Genomic DNA, 16,532 nt, shown 5'->3' with positions numbered 1-16,532 from the left:
TCTAGTAATTCTGTCTCCTGATTTCCATAGCACTCCTGCCTATTCCTATTCCATTTCCTTGACCTCTAATTTATCCATATATGCATAAAATCTCTTTGTAAGTGGGTCTTGCCTTCATCTACATGATGAAATGAGGTAGAGTAAGTTTTAGAGAAAGGTATGTTTGAGTAAGTTTTTAAAGTATTAATAATTAAGGTGCCACTGTTGTCTTTATGTTAAAAACATTCAATAGAAACAGCTCATGTTAATATCACCCATTTTATCTTGATGAGTATTCAGCATAGGGGTCAAGGTTGTAATTTCCTGTATTAGGAATCTATTATTTCCCATATTTGCTATCCATGTTATTAATAAGGAACTGTAGGAGAGGCCATCTTTATTACTCTTGAAAATGCACCTTCTTATTTTTCAAATTTTATTGGCAGTAAAATGGATTCCTGGCTTCCATCTTTTTAGGCAGTATTGAGATCTTATCATTTCTTTTTTGTAAAAAATATATTCCATTTTCTCAGCTCAGTGGAAGACAACATCAGTACTACTAAATGCCAATATTCTTGTTAAGCTTCCCTGAACTCCAGGGTCACTTCAATTGTTGTCCAGCATTGACCTGTTCCAGTAATTTTCTGAGCTTTTAGAGTTCTTTCACTTGGATCAAAATGCATTTTAGAATTACAACTCTGTCACACATGGCTTTGTTCACATATACTCTAGCGCCGTGATGGCGAACCTATGGCACACGTGCCAGAGGTGGTGCACAGCGCCCTCTATGATGGCACGCAAGCCATCGCCCCAGTTCAGCTATGCTGAACATGTGCGCACCCCTCCAGCCAGCTGATCTTCAAGTCTCTACCACACATGTGCATGGGGTGGGGCGCATGGGGGCGAGTACATGCGTAGGGAGCAGGACACATGCGGGAGGGCCATGCACACATTTCATTTTGGGGGTTCAGGTGTGCACGCACTCAATTATGTGCTCACATGTGTGCTTTGGGCACTCCGCCCGGAAAAGCCATCACTGTTCTAGTGGGTGTAACACAGGGTCCTTTGATCCCCATAAGCATCCACAGAATTATATATTTAGGCCATATAGCAAAGGCCAAAATCAGATTCAAAAGGCTCATCTTGTATTCTGCTGTAGATATATTTATTCAAAGTTATTCTCTGAGATTCACTCAGGGAATTAAAATACTTCTCTTTTTCTACATTTCACAAAGAATGCACCCACTCCATGTAATTACATTATCTACAGTTTGCAGCTATTTTTTTTACTTATGGGGGGAGGGCATTTAAGTTAGGCAAACAGCACAGCTATATATATTGCAGAATAACATCAATTGCTGAGCCTTATGTTTGATTCCACAGTTGTATATCAGCATAAACAATGAGTAAAGGTACATTTCCTTCACTATTGCTGCTTTCTTTGGTATGTTTTTAAAATCAGGTTGTTAGTACTGTAGTTTTTAATATTGGAACTGACTGATGTCATATTAGACACAACAGGTTTCTATTAATGCTAATTTGTTTATAATTTGATTTTATCATCATGGCAATGAGATCAAACCTTAAGTTGTGCATGTTTAATTATTTTTTGTCAAGATATGTAAGAAAGTGGGTTTGTAACAGTACTTTTTCTTTGTTGCTAAACAATAGTATTGGTTAAAAATGTAATTCTCTCTATATCATATACTGCTGTGTATATATAGCCTTACACATAACCTATCCGTGGTGCATTTTTTTATCTGAACCAGTGCTGAAGTTATATAAGTAACCAACTTCCCTTTGTCTCTTAAAGCTAATAATATATTGGGACAATTAAGCAAAGGAGTCTATGTGTTGATGAGTGGCTTGGATCTAGAGAGACTCATTCTGTGTGGTGGACCACTGGGGTAAATATGAGTTTATTTTATTATTCTGAGAACATTGTGATACTTCATCAGTTCTCTCAGTTGGTGGTAATAATTCATTATGTAAAGTATTATTCACATGAGAAATTATTCCTGCATTTCAATTAGTCTTTTTACTTGCTTTTCTTACATTAAGTTTCCTTATCTTTAAAATTATTTTCAAGCAATCTGTTAATACTAACCCACAGTTGCTCCCTCTCTCCTCACAATTATCTCCAGGAGCAAAGGGGCCTTCATGATTTTTATCGCTTTGAGGTGATTTATGTAAGCAATGACTTACAAGTGCAGTTGTTCTTCATGCTATTAAGACACATGAAAACAGTGGCAGAGATAATTGTACCATTACTGGTTGTTGCCCATCTGTCAGCATAGAATGTCTGCTTCTGTAATAATTTGAGGGGAAGTTCAGTTCATGAATTGCCCATAAATACTGTCCATTACTTTTTAAGGAGACTGACAACAAATGCATTTTACATTTTTTTTAAAAAATTATAATATTTTGAGGGTTACAGAACAGTATGAAGTAATGAAATGATCATCACCAGAGTGAGTTTCCACCAAAACGACACTGTCATTTCTAAGTATTATTTTTAAAGTTTGAGTCAAGAGACTTGTGTGGTTATGTTACTGCTTGATTTGAAAGAAAAATCATTCTGCAAAACATAGCCTCTTTTCTGCTGAACTTTGGCAGCATAATCAGAACACCAAAACAAGGGTATTCAGGGAAGAGGATACCAGAGCGACAGCAGGCAGTATGCAGGTGGGTTCCCTAATATAAGATATTAAAAGAGAAGTGATGTCTAAACTTTTTAAAATACAGCTGCACAATACAGAGCACTGTTTCCAGTGCTAGATATCTTTATACTTTCAAAGAACCCTGCATAAAATACCATAACAAACTATTTGGGTCAAATTTGAATCAGATAAAGTTAATCTAATTTATTCTTATCTGCAGAGTAATGCAGCCTACCATAATTTCTTGCTGCCTAACCAGCGAATCATAAGACAGTAATACTGCAGTTCAGCATTCCATGAGCAGAATGAAAACCACAAGAGACCAAGTCTTCTAATGAGCCATTATATAGAGAAGCTGGAAGCTATAATTCCCCCCTCCTCCACCTTGCCCCCCAGCATTTGTTTTGTCTCATTTTCCAAAAAATACTTTGTGTTGCATTTTTCAAGTTTGCATAATAGTTTTATGAGTAAAATTAGTTTTTAATGATGCTTACTTTGCAGATATAGAAATCTTCTTTGTTTCCAACTTCATAATCTTTTTTAATTACTTTAAATATTTTATATTAAAATTCAATGTTAAAAATGTTAATTATTTGAAAACAAATATCATTATTAAGATTCCCTTCATCCTTTCCAACACACACGTTTCTATTCCCCTAATTTCTGTTTTCAATTCCCCTAATTTATCCTGAGGAAATTGAAAGTTTGCTAATTTAATACATTATTAGCTAATTAATAGGAAAGAAGGGTCATACTATCTAGTCAAATAACTGTATGTTTTAGTCTTTTGTTTTATAGTTTGATTCAGAAGACTTTCCCAACATGGGCTACTTGCTTTTCTTTTTTAATTTTAATGAAGTAAAGGTTATCCTAGTAGCCTCCATACTGTTACAATCACTACACTTTCAAAATGGACCAACAGTTTTGTACAGCTCTGTCACTTACAATTCTTCCTTTTCTAGAATATACTATTTTACTGAAATGCTTAAGTAGGCATTGTAGGTTCAAGGCATTTCTTAATATTCGGTCAATTTCTTTTAATCACTTTCTACTGCTTATCTATCTTGTTTTTCTTAATGCCTTTTTAGTTTCATGGTTTTCTGGATTCACTATGTTTTTCATTGAATTTTTTTGGGCCACGTTTCAGAGATATGCTATAAATTCATAAAATCAATTTTAGTGCATTTGTTCCCCTTGCAGAATTATGCAGGCAGTGCTAGATCATGCTGTTCCGTATCTGCATATCAGGGAAGCATTTGGGCAGAAAATTGGCCACTTCCAGGTAAGCATAATGAAAGTGACACCAATTAACTTTCAGGGAAGAATTCAATAGTTGGCTAGTATCTGATCATCAATAAGAACCGTATTAAACAGAGTTTGGATTAATTGGCTTTTAATTGTTTCCACCCTAGTTACATGGATATTTGCATTCTAAGAGACAAAATGCAAAACCATTGTACTTTTTCTCTTACTTCAATTGCTGGGTGATTCAGAGTGAGAGAATATGGCATTTTACTCGTAGAATACCAAGATATTCTTAAAATTGAATTTTAGTATTTTTGGGGAGCAACTTTTGGATTAGATTTGCTCAATACATTACTTCCATACACTCACTGCCCAGGATATCTGGGAGTTGTGGACCATGTAAATTTAACAAACAAATAACTATTTTAATTTGTAGCTTCCTTTTGGAGAACAAGTAGGATTTGGATTTTCAAAGTACTTTGGCAGTACAGTAGCTACTGTGATTCAAGGGAAGTTGGATTTCATCCAATTACTGTTATCACCATTTTCCTCTGGTAATAACTGTTCTTCCAGTGACATTTTACTAAGGCTTGCCAATCCAACACAAGTAGTTCTTGCTTCTATTTCACTTTGCACTTTGATTTGTGGACAGCCGCTGGAAATGTATGTTACTTCTGTCTTCTATATACCAATAATGAAACATATTTTTAATTCTTTCTTTCTTTACTGCTATTGTAAGTCTGACTATAGCGATGTTCAGGAATGGAAGCCAATATAATACAGGTTTTTAGACATAGCATTTGAAAATAATTTCAGACATTTTGCTTTTTTCACCTTTTTATGCTGCTGTGTATAGTTGATGCAGGGTAAAATGGCTGACATGTACACCCGATTGATGGCATGCCGGCAGTATGTATATAATGTAGCAAAGGCGTGTGATCAAGGACACATCAATGCCAAGGTGAGTTTGCAGGAGAATATTGTGGTGCTGTTTTTATTTTATTTTAGCCTTTCTATTCATAGCAATGAAACTGAGAAACAATAAAAGCACAACAAAGCAGTAAAATTCATAACTGTGCAACTTATCAGAAAATCAGGTTTTAAAAAAACAACAGATAAAATAATTTAATGTTTGATTCAGTAATTACTAAATGGATTATCTGTTCAAAAGGGCCATGGTGGCTCAAGGCTTAAGAAGCCTGTTATTAAAACCAGCTGCCTGCAATTACTGCAGGTTCTAGTCCCACCAGGTCCAAGGTTGACTCAGCCTTCCATCCTTTATAAGGTAGGTAAAATGAGGACCCAGATTGTTGGGGGGGCAATAAGTTGACTTTGTAAATATACAAATAGAATGAGACTATTGCCTTACACATTGTAAGCCGCCCTGAGTCTTCGGAGAAGGGCGGGATATAAATGTAAACAAACAAAAAAACAAAAAAAAACCACTTTTACCCATCTTTCCAAATCACATACTGAGTTTCCCAGACTCTGAGCCTACTTATAAAATATTTTTAATTTCCACACAGCTTCTTCTGTATTTTGTTTTGCCAGGAGTATGTTAAGATGTAGAGATTTAATACTACTTGAAAGTAAGACACAAAAAGTATAAAATACCTGTTTTTCATTTTAACTGCTAGAATATGTTTTCGCCTATCTACAAAAGATTTATTTGTAGTGTAGCATAAGAAGTCTCTGTAATAAGTTACAGTGTCCTTTAAAAAAGGCACTAACCATGGCATGAACAACATGGCTATTCCCTTGTCTTCCATTGCTCAAAACCTGCCACAGCTTGTTGCCTTGCTCCTCATGACTACCTGGAGCACTTGTGGCCAATCTCCCATCCTGTCTTTGTCCAGAGAGCTTTGAGCACCCATTCTTCTCATGTAATGTAGTGAATGACCTTGAGAAACTGGGGAAAGAGATGTTCCCTAGGAAACAATTGGAAGAGATAGACAGGAGCCCTCAGAGGCTTAACAGTCAGAAAAGGAAACTTAGGAAGGACCTGCCCTAATGTGTCAAGCTGTTAAAAGCAGCGGTGGGAAGTCTGTACTTTGAAACTTGCAAAATTCTCTTAATTTAGCCTTGCTATAAAGTATATTTAATTCATTTTGTGTTTCCTGTCTGGTTTACCTGGGACAGCTGACAACTCACTGGCTGTTCATTTTTTGCCTTAGTCGTTGATTTCATTTTTCATGGAGCTGTCTTTTATCTGCCATTCCATTTTTTTGGAAATTCAGCTCTTATGATGATTTTTTCATAAGAAAACAATTAATTTTGCTGTAATAATTATGTATACCTTATTTAAATGTATAGTGGGACATGGAAATAAATATGCAATTCTGCTGGGTTATTTTTCAAACTGGGATTGCTTTGCATCCTTCTATTTCAGTGCAAGTGATCTTGTCTTCTTCTTCAGGACTGTGCAGGAGTGATCCTCTATTCTGCAGAATGTGCTACTCAAGTTGCTTTGGATGGAATCCAGTGTTTGGGTAAGAGCCGAGATATCTGACTGTTCCATTAGGAGACCAACTAATTAAAAGTTTGCATATCATTATATAGCTACTTCCATCTCATTTACTGATTACCACTATATCTTATAATTTCAGTTTCTTTTCAGATGGATTTAATATTAATTAGCATGAAAGCTTTCTTTGGATATGAATACATTATTATTATTAGTAGTAGTAGCATTATTAGTATTAGTATTATTTAAGATTTAATCTTCAATTTACCAGTCCCACAGTCTGAGACTGATAAAAACTTAACAATTCAAGTCCTAACCAAGGACCTAAGAGCTATTAAAGTAACATCTGAGTAGATATTTGTATCCTGCCTTTATTATTTTTACAAATAATTCAAGGCGGCAAACATATCCAACACACCTTCCTCCTATTTTTCCCACAACAACAACCTGGTGAGGCGAGTTGGGTTGAGAGAAAGTGACTGGCCCAAGGTTACCATTTGGCTTTCATGGCTAAGGCGGAACTAGAACTCATGGTCTTCCACTTTCTAGCCTGATGCCTTAACCACTAGAACAGATTGCTTCTCTTTTAACCCTCCATCAGGATTTCTGTCCCTCATTTAACATGTAGCTTTTTTCCTTTCATTTCAGGGGGAAATGGCTACATCAACGATTATCCCATGGGACGTTTTTTGCGTGATGCTAAATTGTATGAAATTGGGGCAGGGACAAGTGAGGTGCGCAGAATAATAATTGGTCGGTCATTTAATGCTGCATTTGTTTAATAAGACTGTTGTAAAGAAGAATTGAACTTCAAACCAGGATGCCTTTTCTTTCCAAATCTTCAACCATGCACAGCTGTTGTTCTGCACCTGGATAGTAGGATATCCACCCCATTTATCCTTTTTAAAATTATTATGCTGCTAAATTTAAGAACATGTGACTGTTGCAGTTACAGTGGAACAAAATAGGCAGTTCAAGTAGAAGATGTGAATAGCTGCTATCAAGTCTTATTGTAGAAGATTGAGATTTCATCCAGTTTGAAACGTTCCCTGTGTGAGAATCACTAAACTACATTTTTTCACCTGACATGTCACTTTTATGAATGGAAATGCATCCTATTTCCAAAATGCTATCAGAATGCATGGAGATCTTTGATTACCGGGTTTTGTGAAATTTTAGGTCTATTTGAATATTAAAGAGGCTATTATTAAAACATTGTTAATACGTGAGGTATGTATTTCTGTGTATTCTGTCTCAGTGTTAACTGAAGTATATGAGCACCACATGAAGCTTGCAGTTATTGATAGACTGCCGTTTCATGTTTGATTTGTGTCAGAACGTCACTATCTATCACTCCAGGAGCAATTAAAATATTAGGCAGCTGCTTCACTGAGAGATTGTTGGTTCTCTTGAAAATTTCTCCTTGATTAATACAGGATATATTGCAAGTACGAAAAGGACCAAATGTTTCTTTTGCAAGAAAAATCTATATTAAACTCAAGAAGGTAGTGCAAAAATTCCATGACAACACAGCCAGTCTGACTAGAGGGGGAAAAAAACCTGGTAATTCTTTTTCCAAATTCAGGAAGCATCTTTGACCTAAACCAGCAGCACAGGGTATACATTTTTTAAAAATACCCGTATCCAATTTTTTCTTCTTAACTAAGTTATAAGTAAAAAAAGATTGTTGCTTCTGAACTAACCTATTTTTGATTGCAGTGCAATCCACAAGATTAAATTAATTCTGCATTCCAGAAATCAGTGCCTGACTTTAAAATCCATTTGAAAATCTCAATGGAAAAATTATATATTTCACAGACTGCATATAGGATTCCTGAAAAAGTTAATTTTTAAAAGGAAAAATTACATTTAAAGATGAGAACTTCCAATACAGTACTCTGTTAAATTGCAGCACATATATATTCCATAACAATCCACTTACGGTTTTTCCATATCACATATTAATTACCGTAGCCTGTGAACTTTGGCTTCATCTTTTTAAAGTATTAAATATGCGGCATGGAAGCAATTACTCAATGTAGAAATGAAGTTTTAAAATGCAACAGTATAACTTTCTCCTATGTGTTGAGCTCAAAAATCAGTTACAATATTTTTTCTTAAAGATCATGAAGTGTTATTAGAATATAATTTTATCACTTCTATTGAAGTACTGTAATTAATCTAGCCAATCAAGCACGGGATTATTAATAATTCAGATCAAACTGGAACTTGGTTCCAAAACTTGCCACGTGGTATCTAGAGTTATGGCAAAAAAACAATTATTTAAAAGCATTTAATCAATCTTATGAGATTTTTTCATAGGTCACTATAAAGAGTATATTGATCTTTTTTTATACAAAGGGTTCTTTCTATTCTTTTAAGCTGCATTTGCTGTAGTAAAACATGGGGAAATTGCCGGTAATTAGTACCGGGTAGCTTTGTAAGATCACTAGTATTAATAAACAATTATAAAATAAGTTGTTGCTTCTCTGTTTATGCATCAACTGTTAGCATGTCTGTTTCTTCTAGCAGAAAGTGGGTAAAACTTTCTACATTCATTTACATCATATGATCAAATATAAAAGCTTGAACCCTCCCTCATCCTGTGGAGGCAAAAAATGTACCTTTTTAGCTATAATAACTCTCACTTCATTATTGTCTTACAACCATTAAAAGTTATTGGAATAATTGGTCAGATTTTGAAACCTTAAATTCCTGTGGAATTTCAACTATCATTTGTAATTTATATCAAATCAAATTAATAAATGTTTCTATTATTGTATTGTTTTGCAAGGGATACATGGCATATTCATACATTTAATTCAACCCCTTTTAATTTATTGTTTGGATCTTTTGTTTTTATTCTGTGGATTTGAGATTTGGCTTCTGATTTTCTTGTACATTATCCTGAAAGATATTTGTTATAGAGCAACCAGTTTTAGAATAAATGTATAAATAGACTGGGTTAATTTGTGTCATATTTCACATAATACTCCATAATAACTGCATTCAAGATTATAGGAAGGAACATAGGGAGTTGAAAACGTCATGTACTCTGTTTAATATTTTTTTTATTTTATACTGGATGTTATTCAACATTATGCAGCAGGTCCGTTGGCCTATAAATGCATTTTCAGGTGCAGGTTGATGTTGGGTTATTTGCTAGTTCGCAGGCAAAGTTTGTAGCCTATCACTTGAATTAATTCCTTACTTGTAATTTAGTATAGCGTTAAAGTCCTTAAACAAGATTCTGAATCAGTTTTCCAGAATATACTGTAGCATCTAGCAGATTAAAGTGACCCATGAGCTACCAGAATTCATCAATGAATTATGTACTTCACAAACCAATCACAAACTTAGTATTTAGGATACTGTCTAAACAACCAATTTATATTGGTATAATGTTATCAACTTAAAAAATACACACCTACATATAAATCTTAGTCTTGATTTTACTGTAGAAATGTGAGACAGAAAAGTCCTAAATCAAAAAGTGGGTGGAATATTGTCTGCCCATCATTTAATCTAATACCTTGTCCTACAAGAGCTTTTAGTTGTCTCATCTAAGCATGTAATTATAGTTTCAAAAGTAGTAGGCTGATCCTAACCATGTAAGGCAAGCTGTGCTTTGTTTTGCTCAGGATAGCAACTATAGTTGTCCAAATCACAATCTCGTATGACTCCTGATATACCAAATATTTGGTACTTCAAGGTTGGATGGACAATCCATTCTCCCTCAATTATACAAAGAAAAAAACCCCAACAACTAAGAACCATATTTAGACTAGCATTTTGTTTTACTCACGGGAGACCTATTTAAAGAATTATTTAGAATTTTAGATTCTACACGTTTTCACTATTATGAAAACTGATTTCAATAATGTAATGGAATCTAGTGTGCTTTGTTTAATTAAGCAATTGTTTTTATGGAATTTCCTCTGTTGTATGTGCACATTTTTAAAAGACAACTGGCAGGCACAGGTTGTGGTTCTCCTTACCCAATTTTTGCAGGAGCAGGCTTGTTCTTTAGAGAAGGGTGCTTACCATAACTGTAGCTTGAGAAAATCACACAGTACCTTTTCTGAGGAATCACTGTACAGAAAGTTTGGGAAGACATGTCACTTCAGTGTAAAGGAATTAACAACTGTGAAGAGCAAACAAAAACATCTTTCACTGAGCAGACCATATTGTGGAAGTGGGAGGTGGTGCGAGGATTACTGCTAGCAGACTTAGGATCTTTCCACTTGCACCTGCTGTTCTATGAAAGGCTAATATTGAGGCCCAGTTGTCAGCTGAATGAAAAAGCCTGACCGATTCTCCCAATGAAAAAAGCAGAAGCCATGTATCCTGTCTGCACATGCAGGTTGTGCAGCAGAAGAAGGGCAGGGAGATAAGTTTGGTGAAGATGAGATGACCGGCTGAATGATACCATTACTGCAGGGGTCTCCAACCTTGGTCCCTTTAAGACTTGTGGACTTCAACTCCCAGAGTCCCTCAGCCAGCAAAGCTTGAAAAACAAAGCTGTTGAAGTCCACAAGTCTTATAGGGACCAAGGTTGGAGACCCCTGATATGGAAAATAGTTATGGAAAGATGAGGAGAGCGGCTAGTATTTGTAGCAGGAACTTTAAGCAAACCAGCTGCTCCTTTTGTGAAATTAACTAAGCAAATATTCTAATACCTTTGGCATATCAATAAAAATGAGGTTGTTGCCATGAATTCTCTAGAGAAATTTACACATACCAGTGCAAACATGTTAATTTGCTACACACGCAGCTCGCTTGCTGCCTAAAGTTGATAGCAAGCCAGGGTCCAACCTGGCAGATGCATTTGAAACCTAGAGCTGCAGCAGATTCTGGTTCAGAGACCCAAATCTTTCCAGTACATAAGCCATGCATCCTCTTCTCCCTCATCTCCATCCCTGTGATCTCTTTTACATACTCTCCATTTTTCAGACCACACTACTGTAGAAAGAAAAGAGCAGCAATAAAGCTTCCCCTTTTTTGTCAGCAGGAAAAAAGAAAACAGCTGTGTTCTCAGTGGCTGCAGTGGCAAAACAGCTATTCTCGGCTTCTCTCTTCCCCCTTTTCTCCAGTAAAGGCAGTTTGGAGGTCATTGGAAGGTCAAGAAGAGATCCCACCACCAATTGTTTGCAGCCTAAGAATTGTGCATTCTTGATATATCTTTTAAAGGAATAAGGTTTTACAAAATCTTCCATGTACACAACAATCTGAACTGATGATACACAAGTGCAGAATGAACAGCATCGCTCTCTAGAAGGGACACAAGATCTTTCTGGTATTTATTTATTTATTTATTTTATTTTGTCAGACAAATACTAAACAATATATATAAGTATAAGCATGAAATAAACACACAAAATGAATACAACCAAAGGGAACATTAGGACAGGAACGGTAGGCATGCTGGTGCTCTTATGCACGCCCCTTAATTGTATAACACAATCTTAAGTACAGATCATCCAGCCAGCCAGCCTCCCTGTCCAATTGATTGCTATGCTTGAAGCAGATAATAAATACATAAATGAAAACAATTTATTACCTAATAGTTTATCTGTTATACAGTACATGCCACCTTACTTCCTGGAGCTCAAGGTGGCTTACATAGGGATCTCACATTTTATCCCTGCAACAATCCTGTCAGGAGTTCAGGCTGAAAGAGAATAACTAGGCCTGGAATCGCCCATAGCTGAATGTAGACTACAATAACATACAATAGTCCTAGTTCAGCATCTTAACCACTATTACATCTTGGTTCTCCTTTCTTTTCTAATGGTAAAGTGGCAATTAATAGAATAAAAACATGTGGCCACTACTCTTCAGGGTTTATGAAAACAAGCACTGTTCCAGTAGGCATGTGACCCCTATTAATTTAACAATGTCTTTGATGCCTATTTAACATTTATTATGATTATTGTCCACATATTTTTAAAAATGTATTTCTTTGGACTCTTGTATCCTACCCAAAGTCAGTTGGAATTAAGCTATACATTTTGAAAAATCAATCAGGTTAAATGCATTCATGAAAATACCAATTTCAAACATTATTGCTAAAAAAATGCATTTCTTTTTTAATAAATAAGTCTCATAAACTCAATTTTTACAAATTGCCAACTGCTTTCCATTAATACTCTTTAGGAAGAGAATTAATATATACAGTAGAATAATGCATTGCATTCCCTAGTATTAGGAGACACATTAACAAGGGATCTAGATAAATTGAAATTAACCTTACGTTATGAAAGGAGGTAGTACTGTGTTTGTCAAACCATTATTTAATTTACAAACACATACTAAAAGTCATTATATTGCTACATAAGTGGCAGAGGCTGTCACCTATGAAGGATGGGCTGTTTAATTCAGCTTTTAGCAAGCTATTTATTATCATTAATGAGTTATTCATTTAGTAGCATTGTATTGGGCTTCAAGGGGATAATTTTAAATAGCCATTATCTCACAGACATTTGAGTTTTTCTAATTCTCAAGTATGTCTTGTACCAAAAAAATACCTGCATACCTTCAGCAATGAACTATAAGCTTCCCAAAATGTGTATCAAAAATTGGAGCAATGATAACGGCAAACATATATGCTATCAGTTTGATGCCACAAACCCTAGGCTATCCAAAAAACTGAGTGAGAACCAAGGTCATATGCAATACACTAAACCAAAAGCCATATCTTGTAAAAATCTACATTAGTTGTTTGCTGTGTTGGGTTGAAAGTAAGTTTGTAACTATTACACATTAGTGTTGGGAATGCTTTGTTAACATGAACTATGAATTCAAAAGTTTGGGATGCTTTATTTAGTTTTGTGCTATAAACTGCACAGTTTGCTCTACAATCCTTCATTTTATGTGCTCAATGGATCTGAAAATATTTTATAGAATAGAATAGAATAGAATAGAATAGAATAGAATTTTATTGGCCAAGTGTGATTGGACACACAAGGAATTTGTCTTGGTGCATATGCTCTCAGTGTACATAAAAGAAAAGATACGTTCATCAAGGTACAACATTTACAACACAATTGATGATCAATATATCAATATAAATCATAAGGATTGCCAGCAACAAGTTATAGTCATACAGTCATAAGTGGAAAGAGATTGGTGATGGGAACTATGAAACGATTAATAGTAGTGCAGATTCAGTAAATAGTCTGACAGTGTTGAGGGAATTATTTGTTTAGCAGAGTGATGGCCTTCGGGAAAAACTGTTCTTGTGTCTAGTTGTTCTGGTGTGCAGTGCTCTATAGCGTCGTTTTGAGGGTAGGAGTTGAAACAGTTTATGTCCAGGATGCGAGGGATCTGCAAATATTTTCACGGCTCTCTTCTTGATTCGTGCAGTATACAGGTCCTCAATGGAAGGCAAGTTGGTAGCAATTATTTTTTCTGCAGTTCTAATTATCCTCTGAAGTCTGTGTTTTTCTTGTTGGGTTGCAGAACCGAACCAGACAGTTATAGAGGTGCAAATGACAGACTCAATAATTCCTCTGTAGAACTGGATCAGCAGCTCCTTGGGCAGTTTGAGCTTACTGAGTTGGCGCAGAAAGAACATTCTTTGTTGTCCTTTTTTAATGATGTTTTGATGTTAGCTGTCCATTTGAGATCTTGCGATATGATAGAACCCAGAAATTTGAAGGTTTCTACTGTTGATACTGTGTTGTCAAGTATTGTGAGAGGTGGAAGTATGGAAGGGTTTTTCCTAAAGTCTACCACCATTTCTACGGTTTTGAGTGTGTTCAGTTCCAGATTGTTTTGGTTGCACCACAAGGCTAGTCGTTCGACCTCTCGTCTATATGCGGATTCGTCATTGTCTCGAATGAGACCAATCACTGTTGTGTCATCTGCGAACTTCAGTAGCTTAACAAATGGATCATTGGAGATGCAGTCATTGGTATACAGAGAGAAGAGAAGTGGGGAGAGCACACAGCCTTGGGGGGGCCCTGTGCTAATTGTACAGGTATTTGATGTGATCTTGCTTAGCTTCACCTGCTGCTTCCTGTTTGTTAGGAAGCTTGTGATCCACTTACAAGTCTGTTCCGGTACCTGTAGCTGGTTTAGCTTAGTTAGAAGAATGTCTGGAATGATGGTATTGAATGCTGAACTAAAGTCTACAAAGAGGACCCTTGCATAGGTCTTTGGAGACTCAAGATGTTGTAGGATGTAGTGCAGAGCCATATTAACAGCATCATCTGTTGATCTATTTGCTCGGTATGCAAATTGCAAGGGGTCTAAAAGCGGATTCGTGATGGTTTTCAGGTAGGAAAGCACTAGCCTTTCAAAGGTTTTCATGACTACAGATGTTAGAGCAACTGGTCTGTAGTCATTCAGTTCCTTGATGGTGGGCTTCTTCGGCACTGGGATGATGGTAGAGCGTTTGAAGCAAGAAGGAACATAGCACATCTCTAGTGATTTATTGAAAATATGGGTGAAGATGGGGCCAATTGGTCAGCACAGACTTTTAAGCAAGAAGGAGTTATCTTGTCTGGGCCTGGAGCTTTTCCTGGCTTTTGTCTGTGAAATAGGTCCTGCACTTCCTTTTCTGTGATCACTAGGGGTTGTGAACCCAATGAAATGGGGTCAGTTGTAGGAGGCTTGGCTGTTGTTGCTGTGTCTGAGATGGGGGTTGTGGAGATAGGTGGCTGTAGTTTCCTTTCAAACCTGCAGTAAAACTCATTCAGGTCATCTGCCAGTTGTTGATTACCTTCAGCCTGGGAAGGAGGTTTGCCATAGCCGGTGATATTTTTAAGAGTTTTCCACATGTTTGCTGGTTCATTTGCTGAAAATTGATTCTTTAGCTTTTCAGAGTAGCTTCTTTTTGCTGCTCTTATCTCCCTTGTTAGTGCATTTCTGGCCTGATTGTACAGCATTTTATCACCTTTTCTGTAGGCTTCCTCTTTGGAATGTCGTAGCTGCTTAAGTTTAGGTGTAAACCAAGGTTTGTTATTACTGTGTATTCGCAAGTTCCTTGTAGGTACACATAGGTCTTCACAGAAGCTGACATATGATGTTACAGTATCTGTGAGTTCATCCAGGTCTGCAGAGGTATCTTTAAAAATATTCCAATCAGTGCAGATTCACTATCATATCTCAAAATTGTTACTTTAGTCAGGATAAGCTTTTCTATACAGTAGAAGCTTAATGAACACCTCCATATTCAGTATGAATTATTACTGAAGAATATAGCAACTTAAGTTACAAGGAATCAATATCCAACAAAATCAATTAAATAATTTGCCCCTAACTGTTTTACAGTACTAGAAAACTTGCAAGCTAAGCACTACAACTGAGTGTGCCCCCCTGGAGCTGAGCTTCAAAATAATCATCTGAACCAGTAGGGTTTTCTCAATGAATTAAATTGTACCTGTGTGTGTGATGTATTTTAGATCAACATGCTTTTTCTTGAAAACTCTATTGTCCATAAAACTTTCTTCCATATACAGTATTATCCCTTGTTTCAATATTTTTTCACTTTAAAGTATGGGTTTTTTCACATTTTTGCCATTTAATAACTATAGCCTCATCTCTTAATACTTAGCAGAGCTTCAATCAGCCAAGTAATATTTCTTCAATGATACTCCACTGTGAGCTCACTCTCCCAATTCTTCATCATTCATTCATTCATTCATTCATTCATTCATTCATTCATTCATTCATTCATTCATTCATTCTAACCATTAAAATATATCACAGTCCTTCTGCTTTCCAGATTAATCTACTGGCATATTTTTGCAAACTGCAGAATTCCCCACTCCCATAAAGTATGCCAATAATTTCTTTTGACAGTAGACAACTTTATTTACATGACTGTCTTACAGCTACAAATTAAAGGAAATGTTTGAAATGTATTTCATCTCTAGGCTTAGAGGTTTCTTAATCAGTAATTAAAGTTACATTCTGTTCCTACCCTAATAGACAAATTACCAAACACTACTTTGAACAAAGTTTGAGACATTGATGTCTAATGAAGACCATATTGTAAGTATGAATATACATAATTGTTAGTAGAACTGTTTTCCCTGGACATATAAATAAATAAGACATTAGTCTTAAAACCTCTGCATAGCTCAGTTGACATTTTGATTATAGCAGGGTTACACCCTGGCTTGTTGCTAGCATAAACAAAGAATGAGTTTAGGAAGACCTAGATGAGGGTTTGGCTT

The 16,532-nt window shown here is 35.9% G+C and overlaps 1 protein-coding gene across 3 annotated transcripts in view; it reads left to right on the top strand.

The window, feature by feature from the left end:
• The window catches only part of IVD (isovaleryl-CoA dehydrogenase), a 30,789-nt gene extending 21,476 nt beyond the window's left edge, over positions 1–9,313 (top strand). Inside the window, exons 8-12 of one of the 3 annotated variants that reach the window (XM_058162102.1) lie at positions 1,793–1,886; positions 3,840–3,921; positions 4,741–4,845; positions 6,301–6,373; positions 6,997–9,313. In XM_058162102.1, the coding sequence (XP_058018085.1) occupies positions 1,793–1,886; positions 3,840–3,921; positions 4,741–4,845; positions 6,301–6,373; positions 6,997–7,130 (488 nt within the window). In that variant the 3' untranslated portion in view covers positions 7,131–9,313. Of the gene's footprint in view, positions 1–1,792; positions 1,887–3,839; positions 3,922–4,740; positions 4,846–6,273; positions 6,374–6,996 lie in introns of those variants that run through there. The other 2 variants (XM_058162103.1, XM_058162104.1) reach the window with 2 other exon arrangements.
• The last annotated feature ends 7,219 nt before the right edge of the window (positions 9,314–16,532 follow it).

Source organism: Ahaetulla prasina, chromosome 1, assembly GCF_028640845.1.
Source record: "Ahaetulla prasina isolate Xishuangbanna chromosome 1, ASM2864084v1, whole genome shotgun sequence".
NCBI lineage: Eukaryota > Metazoa > Chordata > Lepidosauria > Squamata > Colubridae > Ahaetulla > Ahaetulla prasina.
The sequence above is the reverse complement of the archived record's forward strand: the minus strand, read 5'-3'. Positions and strand labels throughout refer to the sequence as shown.